This window comes from Suricata suricatta, chromosome 12 (assembly GCF_006229205.1).
Source record: "Suricata suricatta isolate VVHF042 chromosome 12, meerkat_22Aug2017_6uvM2_HiC, whole genome shotgun sequence".
In the NCBI taxonomy this organism is placed as follows: domain Eukaryota; kingdom Metazoa; phylum Chordata; class Mammalia; order Carnivora; family Herpestidae; genus Suricata; species Suricata suricatta.
The window spans coordinates 97,273,788-97,294,436 of NC_043711.1; the positions used below are offsets into that span (position 1 = coordinate 97,273,788).

A 20,649-nucleotide genomic window follows, 5' to 3' on the forward strand; every position below is an offset into this window, starting at 1 on the left:
AATATTTATACATTATTGTTAACTGAGGTCCGTAGTTTATTGAGATTCCCCTTGTTTTCATCTGCTGTTCCTTTTCTGTTCCAGGATCCCATCCAAAGTGCCACAATACACTTAATTCTCCTGTCTGCTAGGCGTCTTCTGGGCTGTGCTAGTTTCTCAGACTTTCCTTATTTTTAATGACCTTAAATTTTTTGAGAAGTTCTGGTCAGATGCTCCTTTATTGGAATTTGTCTTGTGTTTTTCTCACGAGAAGACTGGGATTATGGGTTATCCAGAGAAAGATGACAGTGACAAAGTATCATTTTCACAATATATCAAGGGCATATGATCCCTGCATGGTTGATGGCTGTTGATGTTCATCTTCATCACCTGGATGAGGTGGTGTTTGTCCAGTTTCTTCACTCCAAAGATACTCAGCTCTCCAATTCCATACTGTATTCTTTGGAAATAGGTTACTATGCACAGCCTATACCTAAGGAGTGGGGTGCTAGATCTGCTGCATGTAGAAGTCTTTCTTAACTGAGTTTCCCCCATGTTTTGGATATGTCATTCCACTATCTTCTGGCTTCCATATTTCTGATGGGAAATGAGTAGTTGGTCTCATCTTTGTTCCTTTGTATGTAACATGTTTTTCTCAGGTGCTTTCAGGATTTCCTTACAGTTTTTGGTGAGCTGTTTTCATTACGTAGGAGAAGTGTGTTCCTTCTTCCAGAAGCTGAGGTTCCTGTCCCACTCATGCTAAGCAGTGGTGATGAAGATAGTGAAAATGGTGTAGCCGCTAAGTCACATTTAGAAGCATCACTAAGACATAACAGTCACCAAATGATGTTGTGGTTTGATTTGGCCACTTAATGATTTAGTTGAGTTCTCTGGAACCTTCTAGCTGAAAAATAGGTGAAATTGCTACAGGAAAATTTGGGTTCATGTACCTCTAAGATCTCTCCTTTCTCCTTCTGCTTCCTGAGTCATTCTGTTGGCATTTTGAAGAAGCTTGCTTGAACTTTCACTTTAGTGCCTGGTTTTGGGACTCTTACAAATTGGTATAGCCTTGACATTTCCAGGAGACGTCACTGTCATGTATAAACTATTATATATGGTGGGGAGGAGGGGAAGACTTTCATATTTTGATGAAATAGTTCTGAGAATAATCTTGTTGCTAATTCAAACCCCTTGTCATGATTTTCTTGTTGGGTACAACATCTGTTGGCTGTGTTGGGTCCCTTCATTCTTAGAGGCACCACGAACAACGTGACATTTTGATGGCAGCAAAATTGGATAGCAAGACAATTCTATGAGCGTTCAGTCTCTGATGGCAGCAAAGATATAGAGAAGATAACTGACATTGATTGACCATCTACCAGCTGTCACACATCATAGTAGATACTTTACATACTTTTCTTTTATACATTTTTTTTAATGTTTATTTTTGAAAGAGAGAGTGAGGTGCAGAGAGAGAGGGAGACACAGAATCTGCAGGCTCCAGGTTCTGAGTTGTCAGTATAGAGCCTGCTGTGGGGCTTGAACTCATGAACCATGAGATCATGACCTGAGCCAAAATTAAGAGTCAGATGCTTAACTGATTATTCTTTTAAAGAATAAATTCATCTCTCTGTAAGTGGATTAAACTTGATCTCTTATGGCCCCTCTTGGTTTAAAATTCTCTGATTCTGTGAAGTGCTTATTTCAAAATGAAGTATTACTGACATTAAGAGATTGAGGTTTTTTAAATTGGGTTTATTAAAAATGTTTATTTGTTTATTTATGTATCTTGAGAGAGAGAGAGAGAGGGAGTGAGCAGTGGAGGGGCAGAGAGAGAGGGGGACAGAGAATCCCAAGCAGGCTTTTCACTGTCAGCATGGAACCCAGTGTGGGGCTTGAACTCATGAAATGCAAGATTATGACCTGAATCAAGAGTCAGACAATTAACCAACAGAGCCACCTGGGCACCCTGAGATTTTTCATTTTTAGGTTTATTTTTTTACTTTGAAAAAGAGAGAGGGAGAGAGGATTGGGGGAGGGACACAGAGAGAGAGGGAGAGGGAGAGGGAGAGAGAGAATCCCAAGCAGGCTCCCCACTATCAGCACAGAATCCCATGCAGAGCTCGAACTTATGAACTGCGAGATCATGACCTAAGCCAAAATCAAGAGTCAGACGCTTAACCAACTGAGCCACCCAAGTCCCCCAAAAGATTAAGTTTTAAAGTCAGACACACACACACACACACACACACACACACACACACACACACACACACGAAATCTGTGTGTGTGTGTGTTAGATAACCAGTTATATAACCAAAAGTAGATTTCTTAGCCTGTTTACACGTCAATATTTCTAATTATAAAGGGAGATGTAATTCATAACATGGCTGATTAAATGGAATAATGCGTGTGTAATCATAAATGGTAAGGGCTCAATAAATGATAACTATCGTTATTTATCACTCCTTCCCAGCGGCATCATTATCTTAAAATAGCATTTCCCAAGATGTGTTTGGTGGAAACAGTCTTGCAAATGCTGACACAAAAGGGTTTTGTAGTCAAATACATTTAGGAAATGCTTGTGCTCGGCTTTCTCCTGTTTTCCCAGGCACATTAGCATATTAAAAGCTCTAAAAAGTTCTTCAATAAATAAATCTGCTTAAATTTGTTGATCCAGCATCTCAAACATATTTGACTACACAACACTTTTCCCCTTCACAGGTGCATACCTATTAACATATATTAACAAGGAAAAGAGTTGAAACCTTTAAGGTGTGATTTCAGGCATCCATCAGTGGATGGGAGTGGTAGAAAGGAGATTTGGGGGCGGGAGGAGGGATCTAGGCCTTCCTAGATGTGAGTGCTTACTTTTCAGATCGATTATTGGAGTGTAGTTGACATGCAATCTTATATTAGTTTCAGGTGTACAAGATAGTGCTTGCACAATTCTGTGCACTGTTCAATGCTCGCCATGCTTTGTGTGGTTACCATCTGTCACCATAGAACACGATTATAAGATTGGTGACTGTATTCCTTATGCTGTCCTTTTCATCTCCATGACTTAGTTATTCTATACCTGAAGTTTATACCCTTTCATCTCCTTGACCTGTTTCACACATCTCTCTCCCTCAACCTCCTTTCTGGCAACTACCCATTCTCTATACTTAAGATTCTAGTTTTTGTGTGTTTGTTTGTTTGTTTGTTTTTTGATTCCACATATAAGTGAAATCCTATAGTGTTTGTCTTTCTCTGTCTGACTTATCTTACTTAGCGTAATACCTTCTAGGTCCATCCATTTTCTGGCCAATGTCAAGATTTCGTTCCTTTTTTTAAACGCTGAATAATATTCTATTGTGCATACAGACTCCATTTTCTTTATCCATTCATCTGAAGATGGACACTTGGGCTGCCTCCATACCTTGACCTTTGTAAATAATCCCCCAATAAACACAGGGGTGCATATATCTTTTTGAATCAGTGTTTTCATTTTCTTTGGGCAAAGACTCAACAGGAATTGTTGGATTGTATGGTATTTGTGTTTGTAATGTTTGCAGATGTGAGTTCTTATTCCTTACTAGAAAACATGGTTTTATCCAAAAACGTAGGCTACATGAGAGGTTGGCGAACTATGGCACCTGGCCAGCCACTTGGTTTTAGAAATAAAGCTTTTTTAGCACATAGCTGTATCTTTTGTCTGTACCTGCTTCAACGTTACCAGGGCAGAGTTGAGTGGTTCTGACAGACACTGAATGCCCTGCAAAGCCTAAAAAAATAGTATCTGGCTCTTTAAAAACAATGTGTTGACCCTTAGCCTGATGGCAGGATTACATCTATAAGAGCTACAGGAACTCAGAGTAGATTTTTTTTTGTTTTTTTTTTAGTTCATCTTAGTAAGTTCTTGTTTTTTTCCAATTCATAAGGTGACCTGCTATATCTTTACATTAATAATACTATAGAACAGATGTCAAAAGAACTCACCAACTATTTTATTCAAAGGGAGTGGAAAAAGAAGCAAATTTCCTGAAAATATATGAATTTGTAGCTCAGAGAAATTTAGCCCCTCAACTTTCTGGACCCTGAAATGAGTAGTTCTTGGAATTACTTAGTTGCCTCATTTTCTTAGGAAAATTTCACGTCCTCTTCATGTAGTATCAAGTTATTTTCCTAGGAATAAATGTCACATTATGGGATATCACTGTATCTTTCGTCATGTCTAGTAAGTTGTCCCGATGAACTAGTTTTAGGGTAGCAGTGCTGCTACAGGGTTTCTTTGCCAAAGTAGTTAAAGACAGCCTACTTTTGACCCCGTAGGTTTGAATGCATGGCCAGTACCCCATCAGGGGCTGTCAGGGAGATGAACGAGCCTTCTGAAAACAGTCACCCAAGTTCCCAAATTGTATCCTATCATTTTAAGTAGCTCGTAGAAATATCTGGTGGAAATTTCTCTTTTCCAGTTTTGGGAAGACAGGAAGGAACTATGTCTTATCTTCCAAACTATGAATCCCTGGTCTCATGAAGATTGAGTTTGTGGTTGCAGAAATTAATTTTGAGTTCTGAGGTTTAAGGGTCTCTGTCCATCCATTCACTCAACAATCCCTTGAGAACCTTCTGCATACCACACACTGGGTATGCCAAGCGGTGTGCAGATTAGACAACATCCTTGACCTCATTGAGATGGAAAATCTAATGGGGGTAGATATACCACCAAGAAGATACCCAGGTAATTACATAATTGTCGCCTGTGATGTATGCACAGCAGCCGTGCAGGAGGGGTCCCTTAGCTATGCAGAGTTGTCTGGGATGCTGTGTCGGAGGTCTTCACCTGAAGAACTCCAGGGAGCCGGGTCTACCTAGGTACCCAGGTAGAGGGAGCAGTGTGAGGAAAAGGCATTTATTTGATTTTAATTTAATTTTTTTGAGGGGAAAGCTTTTAATCTGGTGGCTGCGATTTGGAAGTAGACCCTGAATTCTGCTCTGGACGTGTTCTTGAATTAGTTGAATTTCAAGTGACTTCACTGTTCCTGGCCTCAATGTTTCCATCTCCTAAGCAGCAAGAACAACTTTGAAGTGAGAGCTTTATAGAAAACCAGGGGAAATCCTGTTAATATTTTTGATCAGAATTAATGGGAGAGTCTACGGCCATACCACCCTGAACGCACCCTATCTCATCTGATCTCGGAAGCTAAGCAGGGTCGGCCTCGTTAGTACTTGGAAGGGAGAATTAATGGGAGAGAAATAGCTTTCATGTTAATATCATCTCATTTACAAAAATCTTGCATAATGATGCCAAAAGAATCTTAATGGTCACTCAAGCATCCTCGGATTTGTGAAGAGGTAGGGCAGGGCAGAATCTGCCTAGAATTAGAATTCCAGTCCGCGTTTTTGTAATTCCAATCAAATACGCCAAATCCAAGATTATAATACTTCCTTCTAAGATGCTGACTGGAAGAAAACTTCCCGGTGATGTTCATGTAATTTATTGTGGAGTTGAAAACATAAAAATAGAGTAAAATAAAATAAAATTCTTTATTAAGCAATTTGTCCGAACTCAACCATACTAATTAAGCCTCTATGGATAAATATACTCATAAATAGTCATGTTTTATCAAAGTCAAATACAGTGCAAATTTGTGCGTTCATGCACTAATAAACCCGAGTTATTAAATAAAATCGGCGCTCTACTCTTTAAATTAAGGTTCCATCCATTAATAAATGTTTACTAAAAATGTAAAGATGGGATATTGTGTGAAGTCTTCTTACATCCCCAGGACTTCCAGTTGAATCCCGCTCAGTGAAATGCAAATTTTATAAATTCCAATCCATCAAATAGAAATTTTACTATAAAAGGTTTTCATGGAAATAAAAGCTGTCAACTATCAATTAATGCACACGGTCCCATTTTCCTTAAGTACGGTATTGAACTTTAATGAAAGGTTACCTGTTCTATCAAATTGCTTTATACTTGGTAAGATTAAACTTAACCAAAAATTAACATCAGTATTCCACGAAGAGAGCGTGCAAACAAAATTCACCCCAACGACAGCGGAGCCTAAATGTTTTTGTTGCACACAGAGAAATATGCTTCCAACACACATTTTAAAAAATGCCAAGAATTCATCTTTTAAACTGATGCTATCAGGAAATTTAACCCATTTCTTCCTGTATTTGTTTGCCTCCTTTCTTTGAGCCACACAGAACATGCGAGTGCTGTGTTCTGGGTTTTGTGTTTTTGTGTATGCCAACAGGGCAAAAGCTTAACCTAACAGTGGCCAACCAGTGCGGGATACAGCAGCGAGAGGGGGGCTCGAGCCCAGAGGGTCTGGGTTCAAATCCCAGGTCTGTCATTCACGAGCTCTGTAATCCTGATCTAGCTGCTTCGTCTACCTGAGCCTCCACGTTTTCATCTGCAAAATGAGAACCATAAACTTCTCTTTGAGGATTGCTCTGGATACTAAGGAGAAAAGGGTATAGACACACTTTGGAACACAGGATATATCTAATAAACCGTAGCTGTACGTATTAGAAAAGAATTGGCGTGAGGTTAGGTAAGGATGTCAGTATCCTCATGCACAAAGTCACAGCACGCCCAAATTACATGTGCGTAAAGAGGGGACCATCTTAATGGATGTTTGCAGTTCTGCAAAATGACACTTACTCAGGTCTCCCAGAAGTAACAACGTGCGCGTCAGAATGAAGCCCGATTAGGATAATACTAGTGACCCTAATGACTTACCTATCGCCTTTGAAAACTCCCTAAACACCAGGATTAACTTTTTCTTCCAAAAGCCATGTGCATTTCAGTGTGGAGTGTCACTGAGTGATTCCTACTCAATAAGCAATCAAGTAGAATCAGGAGTTTTGGGTTCTCGTCCCAGCTCTGACACTAACCAAATGCATGTCCTTGGACAATTCTTCTCCCTTTCTGGACATCAGTGTCCTCACCTGTGAGATGAGCAGTAGGCAGGTGTAAGTGGGATAGTATAAATAGTAGAGAGGGGGAGGTGGGGGCTCTGGCCAAACGGCAAGCATGTGTGTCTTTCATAGGACTAGTCGCTGCTCCGTCCTGGTGGACCGTGGCCTTGTGGGAATCTGGACCACGTATTGCCAGATCTGCAAGAAAAGTCAGAAATTCAGACTCAGCAAATAATTAAAAACGATTATTTTAAAGCACTCTGCTAGTCAAAGGAAAGTATCTGTAGGAGGATTTTATGCTTGTGGGCGGCCCATTTGTAACTCTGGGCTGGATGTTTTCTGAAAGCGCTGACCAGATCTACACGTTTCTAATTTTCGAGAAGTCTCCGTTTTCGTTGTTGTTGTTGTTGTTGTTCTTTTGTTTTGTTTTGTTTTGTTTTCTGATTTTCTACTCTATAATCCTGAAAAATGATTTACAAAACCGAACCGAGCACGAACCGAGCTTAACCTGACCGCGTTCTATCACGAATTAATATTAACCAGAGCTTGTCAGATTCTAAATATTTGTTTTAGAAATACACACGGCCTCGGCTTTCATCTCGGGTAGCTCTAATCTCGGGCCTGTCAGTTCCGGGACATAGCACTGGATAAATCATGCTCTCTCGAACAGATAGATGCCAGGATGGTTGTGTACAAATGGAACAATGTGTCCATGAGCGACCGAGGTTGGGTTACATCTACTATAAACATCGACATTCCTTTGCAGTGAGCCCGTTTGCGGTTAAGCAGTTACAGCTTTGGAAGGCTTGATGCTTCTGCGTTCAATCAGGTTCTAATGATTTCAGATGTTTGCAATTAATGAACCATTAGATTAATTGGTAGAAGTCCGGTGAGAGGGGGTTAAGAATTGGGTCGGAACCATGGACAAGCTATTACCCCCAGGAATAGCAATCACCAGAGGCAGAATGGTGCGAAATTGAATTAATGATTTTATTCACTGTCCCTCATCCCTCCTTCCCAGTGTGCTTTTTTTCTGGACTTAAAAAAAAAATGTAGCACTGACCAGTCTCAAGGTTGGACAAACACAGAAAGGGAGGAGAAGGCTGAAAAAGAAATAAGAAAAATGGTGGCTTCCTATTCCTCCAGTTCAGACTTGATCTTCTGAAGACTGAACTCTTCATTGGTACCAAAAAGGGACACCATGTCTCAGTGCCTGGCTGGATCTCTCTCTCTGGGCTTTCTTCCTGAGCTCCTGGGTCTTATTAATTATGTAACACATCGGTCATCTTAGAAAAATGATTAATGGTGCTTCAGAAACATGGAAATAAATAAGGCAAGCTTCGATATATGATTATGTAGGCTTGAGCTAAACCCCAGGGTAGCCATCTTTTAAGAAGTGTGCTAGGAGTTGAACACCAGCCCATCGCTACAGTACTTAAAACCTGGCAGCGCCTAAGTTATCGCCCGGCGGTGGATGGCTCTTTAGATGAATTTGCAATTCGGAAAGTTAAATTAACCCTGAAATATATTATCTGTTTCCTACTCAGGAAGGAAATCCTCATGTAAACAGACCCTTACTAGCCGGTGTGAAGGGTGAGCAATGCTCAGATCCTTGCTAAATGGATGGAAGCTGTTCTTTTTCGTAGCGCAGAAAGTCGATTTTTGGAAAAGGACACTGCCACCACCACGAAAACATATTTTCAAAAATAATTCTGGTGCTTTCTTTATGGTCTGTGCTGTTGTTTGATGTTTCATTATGCGTTTATATGCTCGTTTGATTGTTTCTGATCTCATCATTAGAAAGTGAGCTCCGTGAGGCCTGGGTCTTGGTCATTTCGTTCATGGTTCCGTCCTCACTGACCGCAAGAATCCGGCCCCACAGCAGGCACTCAGTAAATCTTTGTTGGGTGAATGCAGAAATGAGTATTTGTTGTCAAGAGAAAATGACGTTGGAATTCCTGTGATTCTGGAAGATGGGCCAATAGAAGTTGGCCCAGGCGGTGACCTGATTGCTCTGAGGACAGGCTCATTTATTAGTTTATTCAACCAGTCTTTGTTGAAGACCTCCTATGTGCCAGACCCTATTCCAAGGGCTGCAGATAGAGCAGTTTATGATGCACACAGTTCCCTCACCTCACGGACCTCACCTTTTCATGGGGGAAAATAGAACACATGATTACACAAGGGATGAATTTAATTAAAACATCACTACTAAAAATTTTAAAAAATATTTATTTTTGAGAGAGAGAGAGAAAGCGTGAGTAGAGGAGAGGCAGAGAGAGAGGGAGACACAGAACCCGAAGCAGGCTCCAGGCTCCAAGCTGTCAGCACAGAGCCCGACATGGGGCTCGAACCCATGAACTGTAAGATCATGACCTGAGCTGAAGTTGGACGCTTAACCGACTAAGCCACCCAGGAGCCCCCAAAAGATAACTATTTTGGAGAAAAAAAATACAAGGACCATGAGAACATGTGATATGGGAGTGTGGTCTAGTTTGGAGGGACCAGGAAGGCTTCCCTGGGGAAGTAGCACATAATCTGAGACCTCGCAGTAAACAGGAGTTGGAGAGAATTTGCAGAAGAGGGAAGGCAAAGCAAAGGTCCTGAGGTGGGAGAAGCTTCATGTTAGAAATATAGCAAGCAAACCAGTATGGCTGTGGCAGAGAAAGGAAGAGAGTGAGCAGTGTGAGACTGAAGAGAAAGAAAGATCTGGGTGAAGTTACTGGGTCTGTAAAAGGGTCCTGAAGGTTTCTTCATTTATCCTGAGAGGCATGAGATTTCATTAAAGTACTCCAAGTAAGGTAGTAAGGTAATAAAATTTTAAATTTTAAATTTACATTTAAATTTTATTCAAGGGGCACCTGGGAGGCTCAGTCAGTTGAGCATCCAATGTCAGCTCAGGTCATCATCTTGCAGTTTGTGAGTTTGAGCCCCACATCGGGCTCTGTGCTGATGGCTCAGAGTCTGCTTTTTGGATCCTCTGTCCCCCTCTTTTTCTGCCCCTACCTGGCTCATGTGCTCTCTCTCAAAAACGAATAAGCATGAAAAAAATTTATTTAAGCAAATTAGGATGAAATTATTCTTAGATGGTGACAGGAGTCCAGTTTTAGTTTTTTAGTTATTGTTATTTTGTTTTGTTTTTTTCTTTGTTTTTGTTTTGTTTTGTTTATTTGGAGGGGACTCCCTTACAAGAAGGCAAATTAATTACAGACACTCTTAAATTAGACTAAAATGAGAGAGAACTACTGTTTGGGGCAAAAGGCCTTACCTCCAATTATCCATGCATTAATCCAGTCCTACCCCAGAGATATTTTAGTTTGAACCTATTTCTAATTTATTTTTTTACATTTTAAAATTTGTTTTTCAGAGACAGAGTGAGACAGCATGTGAATGGAGGAGGGGCAGAGAGAGAAGGAGACACAGAATATGAAGCAGTCTCCAGGCTTTGAGCAAACATTCAGCACAGAGCCTGATATGGGGCTGGAACCCATGAACTGTGAGATCATGACCTGAGCCAAAGTCGGACACTTACCTGACTGAGCCACCCAGGGGCCCCTGAGCCTGTTTCTAAAAGTAACTCAAATTTCAGAGTTTTAACAAGATTAGCTTGTTTCATTTTGGATTAAATAAGAATTTGCTAGAGTGGAAGATGTTCAAAATGTGTTTTCCCCTTTTGTCAAACTTGCATAGATACTGTCAGTCCGTGAAATTATTTGATCGGTTCTTCACTTATACAACAAACACAAGCAGCTCCCATACGTCCTGCCTTAGTTGCCAGGGTTAGAAATGACCTTAAAAATGTCTGTGAGTCATGTAAGTGGTGCTCAATGAGTGTTTGATGAACAGCAATATGATAGGCAGGGTATTCCCGATCCGGAGTGGATACATAAATAACACAAGCCGGTCCTTGTGAGAAGAGCTATAAGAGAAAGTGGGTACTCTGGGAGACACTAATCTTACAGGAGCATAAAAAGAGGAGATCAGCTCAGATCCTTGTGCCAACGTTTAATATGGGCTTTGAAGACTCAATAGGAGTTCCTAATCTAAGAGCACAATATAGCGTAAACAATGGCCAACATGCAGCGTTGTCTAAATCTTTGTCATTTCTTGATTTAACCTTTTGGGTACCCTAATTTTTGCCATGACCTTTTCTCATTATTCAATATTTTAAATAAATTTAAATAGACTTTTAAATTTAAATAAAATTAAATTAAATAGACTTTAGTACAGTCTATTTAATAAATAGACTTTATAAAAGTAGCTTCATCCTGAGTAATAAAAGCAATGAAAGCATGGTTCAGCGGGTTCATTTTAGATTTCCGTACTACACAAACATGATAGCGATTGCTATCCATTGTCCATGCCCCCTCTTCCCTCTTTGGAACAGAACCCCCGTGTGCTGGGTTCTCCAAACTACGTCTCTCCATGCAATAGCACGCTTCAAGGAAGCTGACCACCTTTCCAGTTTCAGAAGGTAGAAAGTAACTAGTCTAAGCCAGTCATCAAACGTTTTTCTCTTCCTCCGTGATTGGTTCGGGCACAGTCATATGACCCAGTTCTGGCCAATGAGTGGTAAGAAGAGGTCCCCGGGCATTTTTCTGGATGTTTTTCTTATTTGGAGGGTGATATTTCTGCATTGCTAGAGCTAGAGAAACTCATCTTATGGCCACGAAAGAAACTAGGCTGTAGATAAGGCTCACACTATAAGGATGGATGGCAGCACGGACACGTGGAAAGAATCTCTGCGTTGGTGAATTCTGGAATCACTCTTGTAACCAGCCGAGAGTTGATCAACAGCTTGGCCTCTTGCTCTGTGGGCAGTAGCGAAGGGCCAGGTGTAAGTATTTTAGGCTTTACAGACCAAGAGGCAAAAATCAAAGACATTAATTATATAGGTACTTACAGATCAAGAGGCAAAACAAATTTCTACTAATTGTTGATAAAATTCAAAATATAATTAATAGGGTATAATGTTTTATAGCAAAAGTTTACTGAGGGGAAGAATGGGATTCCTTTTTTCCTTCTTTTTCTTCTTTTAGTGTTCATCATCACCAAATTATTTGCAAATATTCAGAACCGTTCTTGATTTGCAGACCATACCAAAACCAGACAATGGCTCAGAATTGACTTGTGGGCTGTAGTTTGGCCAACCCTTGTTTTAGGCAATTTTTATTTGAAAGTTTGTATTGGCTGAAAATTATTATTCACAGTCTCTACTTTTCATAGCCAAGGGCGTCCTAATTGATACACATTCAATACTAAAATAAAAAGTTCGTTATGAGTCACACCAACCCGTCTTAGGTCCACCAAAGACATGATTAGCAAACTTTAGGAAATAGTAGTTTACATTCATTAAGCACTTATTATGTGCCCAGAATTGGATTGGATTCTAAATATTATATATATACATATATGCATACACACACACACACACACCCACACACACACACACACACACACATATATATATATATATGAATGAATTCAATCCTTACAGAAACCCATCAGGTAGGCATTATTATCATTGCCATTTTGCGGATGGGGCAATTATGTCACAGAACATTTAAATAGTTCTCTGCTAAAGTGAGGTGGTTAGGAACTCTGCCACTGTGAAGCTCACTATAGTCTTTCATCCCCATTTATGTGCAAATGAACCATATACATAAACTTGCTTCTGATTTGAACTTCCCAAGCTAACTGGCACATCTCAGGGAAGTCAGATATAGAAACAGATGATGCAGCTTTAAAAAAAATTATCATTACATTTCTTTATGGTTAAAGAGCATCTGGAGCAATTTAAGAAGTTAGAAGGGGAATAAGATGTTTTACAACATAATATGCCCCAGGATTGCCATACAAGTGGGAAATGTGTGAGTTGAGTAATGGCTCTGTGCCTTCGTTTTTTTGCGTCCGCTTTTTCCAGATCTTGAGAACATTACTGTAGTGAGGTTAGCTCTTTATTTATTTAGTTTAGAAAATTTTCCTTTAATTCTAGCATTCCAGGGAATAATGTAACACTCCAAAAAATAATTCATCTGAAAGATGGAGAAATCCTCCCCTTCACGGGGGAGAGAACAAAGAATAAAAATGTGAATCATTAAAAAGCAGGAAAAAACCCCACAAAGACTGTAAATAAACCCCTGTAATTATGCATTACAAAAGGAAAGTCAACTCCAAATGGTTCAGTAACCTCATCACCAGCCTCACTAATAATCATTGCAATATTCTGTCTTTCCCTTAAGATAATGAGCAGCACACGCTGGAAAAAAAAGTGTAAACATGAGCAACAGTTTCTCATCTAAATACAAAACAAAAATGCAGTGACTCACCTGCTATCAAGCCCTAGTGCACGGAATTTTAATTTACAGTCTATCCCTTCCTTTAAAAGGTCAACCAAGGGGGAAATACAAGAAAATTATGAAGCTCGCTATTCTAACTAGATGATCCATTTCACCCAGACCTCCTCCAGTGGTGGTCCCATCTGAAAGGAACCGGGAGAATGAATACTTCAATAATGAACCGAATTTAAAGACAATAATTAGTAAACAATTTTGTCATCTTTAAGGCTATACCCCCGCCATTAACATTCCTATAGTTCTTCAATTACGTTATAAATCAAAAGTAATACAAAAAGACAATGTAATAATGAGAACGCAGGGGCTGCATCAAAAATTCAGGTATCAGCTTCTCCTTCCCTCCGCCATCCTTCTGTTAATTTATTTTACTTTCTTAAGCAGCGTAGCCACAGACACATCCTCATAATAAATGCTCCTTCTACCTCAGAGAATGGTTCTTACTGGTTGAGCCAAGTAACAATGTAGACAATAGGGTTTCATTTTTCTTATTCTCCACACCTGGCCTTTCTTCCCTAGAACTTATTTTGAAAGATCCAAGGAAATAAAAAAATAGAAATTTTCATGGCCAGGGAAGAAAGGATGGAAGAGCATTATGCAAAACAGATGTAAAACAGTCTCTATAATCTTGCGCACTACTGTCGATACTTTCTTTCTTGCCTGTCTAGGCAATTGATAGATTTCTGCCCCGGCCTCCTCGCTTAATGTTTCCTCTCAATTATGGTCTTTCCACATAAAATTGGATCATCTCAAACATACCTACCAGGATATAGAAGAAAAGATACGTCAAATTTTTTTTAGAGGTTTTATCTGTTGAAGTGGGTTAAATTGCTGTACTCTTTGAGCACATCCTATCTTTTTGCTCCTTCCAGAAATCATTTGAAGCTCGGCTTCTTGGGTAATGTAACCTGCTTCGTTGAAAAAAAGAGTAGCTCTCCGCTTCATTGCATATACATGGGCTTGCACTGTATATACCGCACACTCAATTTGAGGCCTCCCTTTGCCTTGTGCTGGCCAGTGCCAGCTCGTTCAGGTGTCCCCTCACCAGCTCCCCACGTGTGCTGGAGTCCAGCTCTAGCAGGTCCAGGGCTCTCTGGAGGAAGGGCCGTGTTGGCGAAAGGGGGAGGGAATGAGAGAGCCACATGTTTCTTTCTGATCACCAGGCAGGCATCTCTGCACTGACTGGAGAGTCAGCTTTATTTATCGTAAAAAATGTATGGGGTCAGCGCAGAAGTGGCATTTGCCTTAGACAATAATGTCTGACAACACATTTCTTTGGTATATAAAAATTTCCCAGAACATAGATCGGTAGAAGACTCATGTATAATCTTTATCAATAGAGATTGATGTAGGTGATTTAGATGCTTATCACATGGGGAAGGAAGGGATATTTAGCATTCAAATACAAGACAATGTTTTTAGCGTAGCAAAGGCAAAAGCTAGTTCTTTGTGAGCAGGAGTCAATAGCTCATTTTCTTGAGGGGAAGAAAAACAAGTTTCTCAGGAAATGTAATATTTTCTCCTATAATCACAAAAGAAGAAGTTCCTACAGTAAGTTCCTTCACAAGGTGCAGTCAGCATATTTTAGGATAAGGGGACAAGTCACTCTGGACGCCAATCAGCAAGGTGCTTTGGGGGGAGGGTCAGTGCTCAAAGAATAATTGAGTAAGGGTGAATATCAGTCACCATCTGACGGCAAGAGGCCTTGCAAACCTGCCTTACCTCATGCGGAGTTTTCTCAACATAGTGAGTTCAGAAATGGCTGCACGTGGGAAGGACATCACTCAGGGCTGGGCGAGGTCCGTCGGGAAGGTTGGAAAGTTTATTTAAGTTTTTCAAGAACGTTGTGCGCTGCCATTGCACATACCCGGCTTTGACAGGTGTCAGTTGTTTGTGTCCCATCATCTGGTGGATTTTTAAAAATGCAACTTCTCTCTCTCTTTGCCCAAGGCCCCGCCCCCCTTAATTTCCACTAGTCTGTTAGTTCATCAGCTCATTTGGTAAACGTCCCTCAAGTTCTAGGCGCTGCTCTAGAAACTAGGGACACGGTGATGGACAAATTGGACAAGATACTGTGGAATTTGCATTTCGGAGGCAGTTTCTAGAATAGAAACTCTCCAAAGCCTATGCTTTACTGAAAGCTCAAAGGAGCGGGTACTTGGAAAGGGCAACCCCTCCTTGGGACGTGGAGCTAGAAACTGAGATTCTGTTACATAAGAAGCCCCCGTTTTATTCTTTCTGGGGTCACAGGTGTTGAGATTCTCTCTCTTGTACATATCTGTTCCAGTTTGCCCTTGCGGGGCCGTGCGCTGGGCTGGGGAAGGCGGAGGGCACACCCCTTGTGCCGTGTTTTAAGGGCATTTCTAAAAAAATTTAAATACCCCTTATTATAAAATTAATAATATGTTCACTGCAGGAAACTTGAAAGCAGAAAAATATCATGAAAGGAAAAGCCCAAATATTCTCACCACTTAGAGACACCTGCCATTATGATTTCCATGCGCATGTTTGTGTGGGCAAATAAAAATGAGATTTTACTCAACATGTTTTCCACTATTTTTTATGTTTTTTAAAAATTGTTTTTGAGAGACAGAGAGAGACAGCATGAGCAGGGGAGGGGCAGAGAGAGAGGGAGACACAGAATCGGAAGCAGGCTCCAGGCTCTGAGCTGTCAGCACAGAGCCCAATGCAGGGCTCGAACCCATGAACCGTGAAATCATGACCTGAGCCGAAGCCTGAAGCCGGACGCTTAACTGACCGAGCCACCCAGGTGCCCCAATAACACTATTTTTTAAAACTCATGATACACATCCACTGAGTGAGGGAGTATAGAGAAGGGAAAATGAAGCTTTGCTCAGAAATGCCCATCTTCAGAGATAACCACCAATCACTGGTGGGTGTATATATACTACCAGATTTTTAAGCGTTGGAAGTGTGTTTATGTATTTTTCCACACAAATATCAATGCATGCCATTATTTTATATCCTTTTAATACTTTTTAACATTTATTTTTGAGAGGCAGAGAGAGGGAGGGAGAGGATCTGAAGCAGGCTCCAAGCTGTGAGCACAGAATCCAGTTTGGGACTGGAACTCATGAACTGTGAGATCATGACCTGAGCCCAAATCAAGAGTTGTCCACTTAACCAACAGAACCACCAGTCCCCCATTCTTTTTTATGCTTTAAACTCTAGCATGAGATTCCACTGAATGGATATACCACGATTAAGTTAAAATCCCTTTTCACTGGACATTTGGGGCATTTCTATGTTTTTTTTTTTTTTTGTAATTATTAATCAATTTTGCATAGCTGTCCAAATTTTCCGTAAGATATACTGCCACATCGGAGCCAAGAGATGCCATTTTTTAACCAAACCACAGGGGTAATTAAGAATCAAAGAGATAAACCAGGTAAAATAAGCAAGCAAAGAAACAAAAATAACCCAAGACCTGCAGTATTGGGAAGTTCTTATGTGAGAGTGAGAATAAAATAAGTAAGAGGCGGTACGGGAAGATGGCAACAGCAAAAGAAAAAATAAATAAAACCCAGAACTTCTTTGAAAAGAGGCATCTACAAATGCAACGGTGAGAGCTGATTGCAGAGTTGTCTGTTTTCTCCAGATTTCTTTTTTTTAAATTTTTTATATTTATTTATTTTTGAGAGGCAGAGAGAGGCAGAACACAAGTGGGGGAGGGGTAGAGAGAGAGAGAGAGAGATGGAGACACAGAATCCAAAGCAGGCTCCAGGCTCTGAGCTGTCAGCACAGAGCCCGAACTCATGAACCGTGAGATCATGACCTGAGCCGAAGTCGGATGCTTCACCGACTGAGCCCCCAGGTGCCCTGGCTCCAGATTTCTGACATCTGTGAAGCAGGCACAGATTTCACTGCTGCATCATCTAGGCTTCCTGATACAGATTTGTATTTTGTGCACCAGCCCACGCACTGGCAGAGGGGTCGTTCCTGGGAGGAACCTGGCATTTGTGTGTTAAGTCTATACCAGAGCACAGGACAAATCCTGCTCAGGAAGGTCAGTGCACCTTGAAGAGCTGGAGGGCTGTGCTTTGTGAAGAGTCCAAATACATACTTTGTCATCTGAATAAACCGCACGCATTGGGAAGGAGAGTAATTATGTTGTAAAGGGATCTTTCAATTTTAGGGCGTTTAAAGTGAGGCATTCTTGTAGTGAGGCAAAACTTCAACACATCTGAAAGGAGATTCGATTTTAAAATCACTCAAGTCATTTCTTGCAGGTACTTTCAAAGACACTCCCTCGGGTGGCAGTGGCTGTTGGTCCCATGTTTCTTCTCTGTCACAGAAATGGAAGGTAATACTTCGAATGTTCATGTTGTTTTCCATCCAGTTTCTATTGCTTGAATTTCCTTCAGACAACGAGGGAAGATATAATCAGAAGTTGGTCCACAGCTATTGTCCTAGTTTGATTTTGTGATTCTATTTAAAAGTTGAGCAAAGTAGGGGCACCTGGGTGGCTCAGTCGCCTGAGCGAGAGACTTCGGCTCAAGTCATGATCTCCTGGTTTGTGAGTTCAAGCCCCATATTGCGCTCACTGCTGTCAGGGCAGAGCCTGCTTCAGATCCTCTGTCCCCCTTCCTCTGTTTGTCCCCTACTTGTGCTAACTCAAAAATAAATAAAAAATATATATTTTTAAAGGTGAGCAAAGTTTACTCAATAAGGGTTGAAAACAGTATTACTTGATTTTTTCGTACCTCCTCTTCATCTCTACGGATCAGAGTGGGATTATTCTAAGTACACTGAGTCTATATACTGTCTCTGAGTCTCCATTCATTATAGAAAGTTCCACTACATATATATATGTACATATATATATATAAGAAATATTAAAGAAAAGGGAAAAGCAAAAGTTGTACTTATTAAGAAATCCCTTATAGCCAGTGGGGTTCCCACAGAATCTGGGGACATCAATAGTACCTTAACTGCAAAGATATTTCCTAGTCTTATGAATTCGAAAAATCTCTGAAGTCCAATATGGATCCCAAACACATGGATAGGATTAGAAATAGCATTCTCAGTAAAAAATGCATAACAGAGTAGGACATGAAATAACATATTTCTCTTTGAAATCATGAAAGTACACCGTATTTGTCTGGAAATGTGTGGGTGAAATTTAAACAACCCCTGAAGACATCCATCTAATTTTTTTTTCAAGTTTGTTCTCAATTGAAATTCTACTCTCTCAAAGTTTGTGCAGACGGCTCCCAACTTCACACTGCCCCTTGCTCCTGTTTCCCTCAATTTCCTTTTCCTTTATGACCCTTTTCGGTTGCATCCCTTGATTTATAGTCATTTGTGGGATTGCTGTCCTTTGCTTTATGGCAGTTTCTGTCGTTCTGGTCTTGTCATAAATGACTACCATAAAGTGAGGTAAAATATCATAAAACATTAGTGAGTCCCTGATACTCAAGGTTCTTCAGAATAAGCCCTGACAGCTTCCAAACCATGGAAAAACAGATTTGGCCATTCGAAAGGGGCGACATTTGGAAAAATAATGAAAGTCATAATAACGGTCACTCAGGTTTACTGAATTCTTTCTGTGTGCTAATCATCAGGCTAAGCTCACCTTGTACGCTCATACAATTCTCTTTACTTTCTGTGTGGCAGATAATAATTTTATCATCACCTGTATTGTGCAGACAAAGAAACTGAGGCATGGAGAGGTTCGGCATAGCCACTAGGTGATAGAACTTTGATAGAGTTCACACTTTACTCCCATGCTCTTAACTGTTAGGTGTGAAGCTCCTGCAATGCAGGAGTGCAGGCGGTGACTGAGATGTGGGGGCTAGCCTTTGGTAGACAGAGTCCATGGCCTATGAGTGCTTGTCACTGTCCTCAGTCCTGCCTGCCCCCCTGCTCCAACACACCAGGATGGAGTTCCGCCATATTGTGCGCATTTCCTGACCTGACGCGCTAACCCCCCAGTATTGGCAACATTGTCGCCTTCCCAGTGTGAACTCCCCTACTCGTCCGTCAGGATCTCGGCTTTGCCAGCACTTCCCGGAGCCAGAAACCCCAAAGCTGCTTTAGCTTTCTCCTCTTTCCCACCAATTCCTGTGTTTGCTTCCTGGGAGCAGGTGCATCTCCTACCGGTCCACACTTCTTTGTTTTATCTTCTAGAAGTTGGCTAGTGCGAGCTGCTGATATCTTGGTCCCGAATTGCTAGAGAACCAGTTAGTGCAAACATACCCAACAGCCTCTCTTCGGTGTCCTGTGTGGGGGGAGCAGACACTTTCATAAAACACACGCGGCCACCATGGGGCTCTTAGCCCCACTTGTCACTGTCCTTGGCTTCCTATTGCATTCTGCCTCCCGCCTCCTTCGTGACCTTGTCCCAGGCCCTCGTCTTTGCCTCATTGGCCTGCCTCTGAGCTAGAAGAATTCTCTTCTAATTTAGAACCTTCACACCAGCGTTCCCCTCTGCCTGGAATTCCTAGCGCCTAACTCTTACCTGCCTTTTTGTTTTTGTTTTTAAATTTTTAATGTTTATTTTTGAAAGAGAGAGAGAGAGAGAGAGAGCGTGGGGGAGGGGCAGAGAGAAAGACACAGAATCCAAAGCAGGCTCCAGGCTCTGAACTGTCAGCCCAGAGCTCGATGTGGGGCTCGAACTCATGAACCGGCGAGATCATGACCTGAGCTGAAGTCAGATGCTTAACCGACTGAGCCACCCCCGCAGCCTGGCCTTGGTTCTTTATGTAGCAAATCCGCTCTTCAGATTTAGCATCATGGGTTCACCTACCATCTTTCTTTGATTCTCTGGCACTGTAACTGTTTGGGATTCCTTCATCTCTCTGGTCATACTGTTTGTGGTTTGCTTATTGACGATCCGTTTTCCCATCGAAGGCTACATGAAGACAAGACAAAACGCCTCTTGGACTCACGAGGTCCAGCATTAGGCCGAGGGGCCGCCATGACAGCACCTGGACCTTTGTTGAGTGACTGTGTGTGGCCTTGTGGGTATATCTCCATGCTGACACTGGAGTGTGAAGGCTGGAAGGGCCGTTGTGTGTTCTGTTAGATACGTTCCAGCAGGAATGTCAGCCTTGTCAGCATAACCTGGACGTTCATTTAATACATGGTGGTTGGCTGAAGTATGGCAGCTCTCACAAACCTTGGCACGTAGGAGTAAGACAGTGCTCGTGGCGGCGCCTGGGTGGCTCAGTGGGTGGAGCATCTGACTCCTGGTTTTGGCTCAGGTCATGAGCTCACAGTTCCGTCAGTTCAAGCCCCATGTCAGGCTCGGCGCTGACAGTGTGGCGCTTGCTCGGGATTCTCTCTCTCTCCCTCTCTCCTCCCTTTCCTATACGTGCTCTCTCGCTCTCTCTCAAAATAAATAAATAAACCAAAAAAAAAAAAAAAAAAGAATGTAAAA

The 20,649-nt window shown here is 41.3% G+C and overlaps 1 protein-coding gene across 1 annotated transcript in view; it reads left to right on the forward strand.

The window, feature by feature from the left end:
• Positions 1-20,649, forward strand: part of LOC115274562 — a 171,004-nt gene that overhangs the window by 68,022 nt on the left and 82,333 nt on the right. Inside the window, exon 4 of the mRNA XM_029917970.1 lies at positions 17,498-17,571. Coding sequence (XP_029773830.1) covers positions 17,498-17,571 — 74 coding nt within the window. The remainder of the gene's footprint in view (positions 1-17,497; positions 17,572-20,649) is intronic.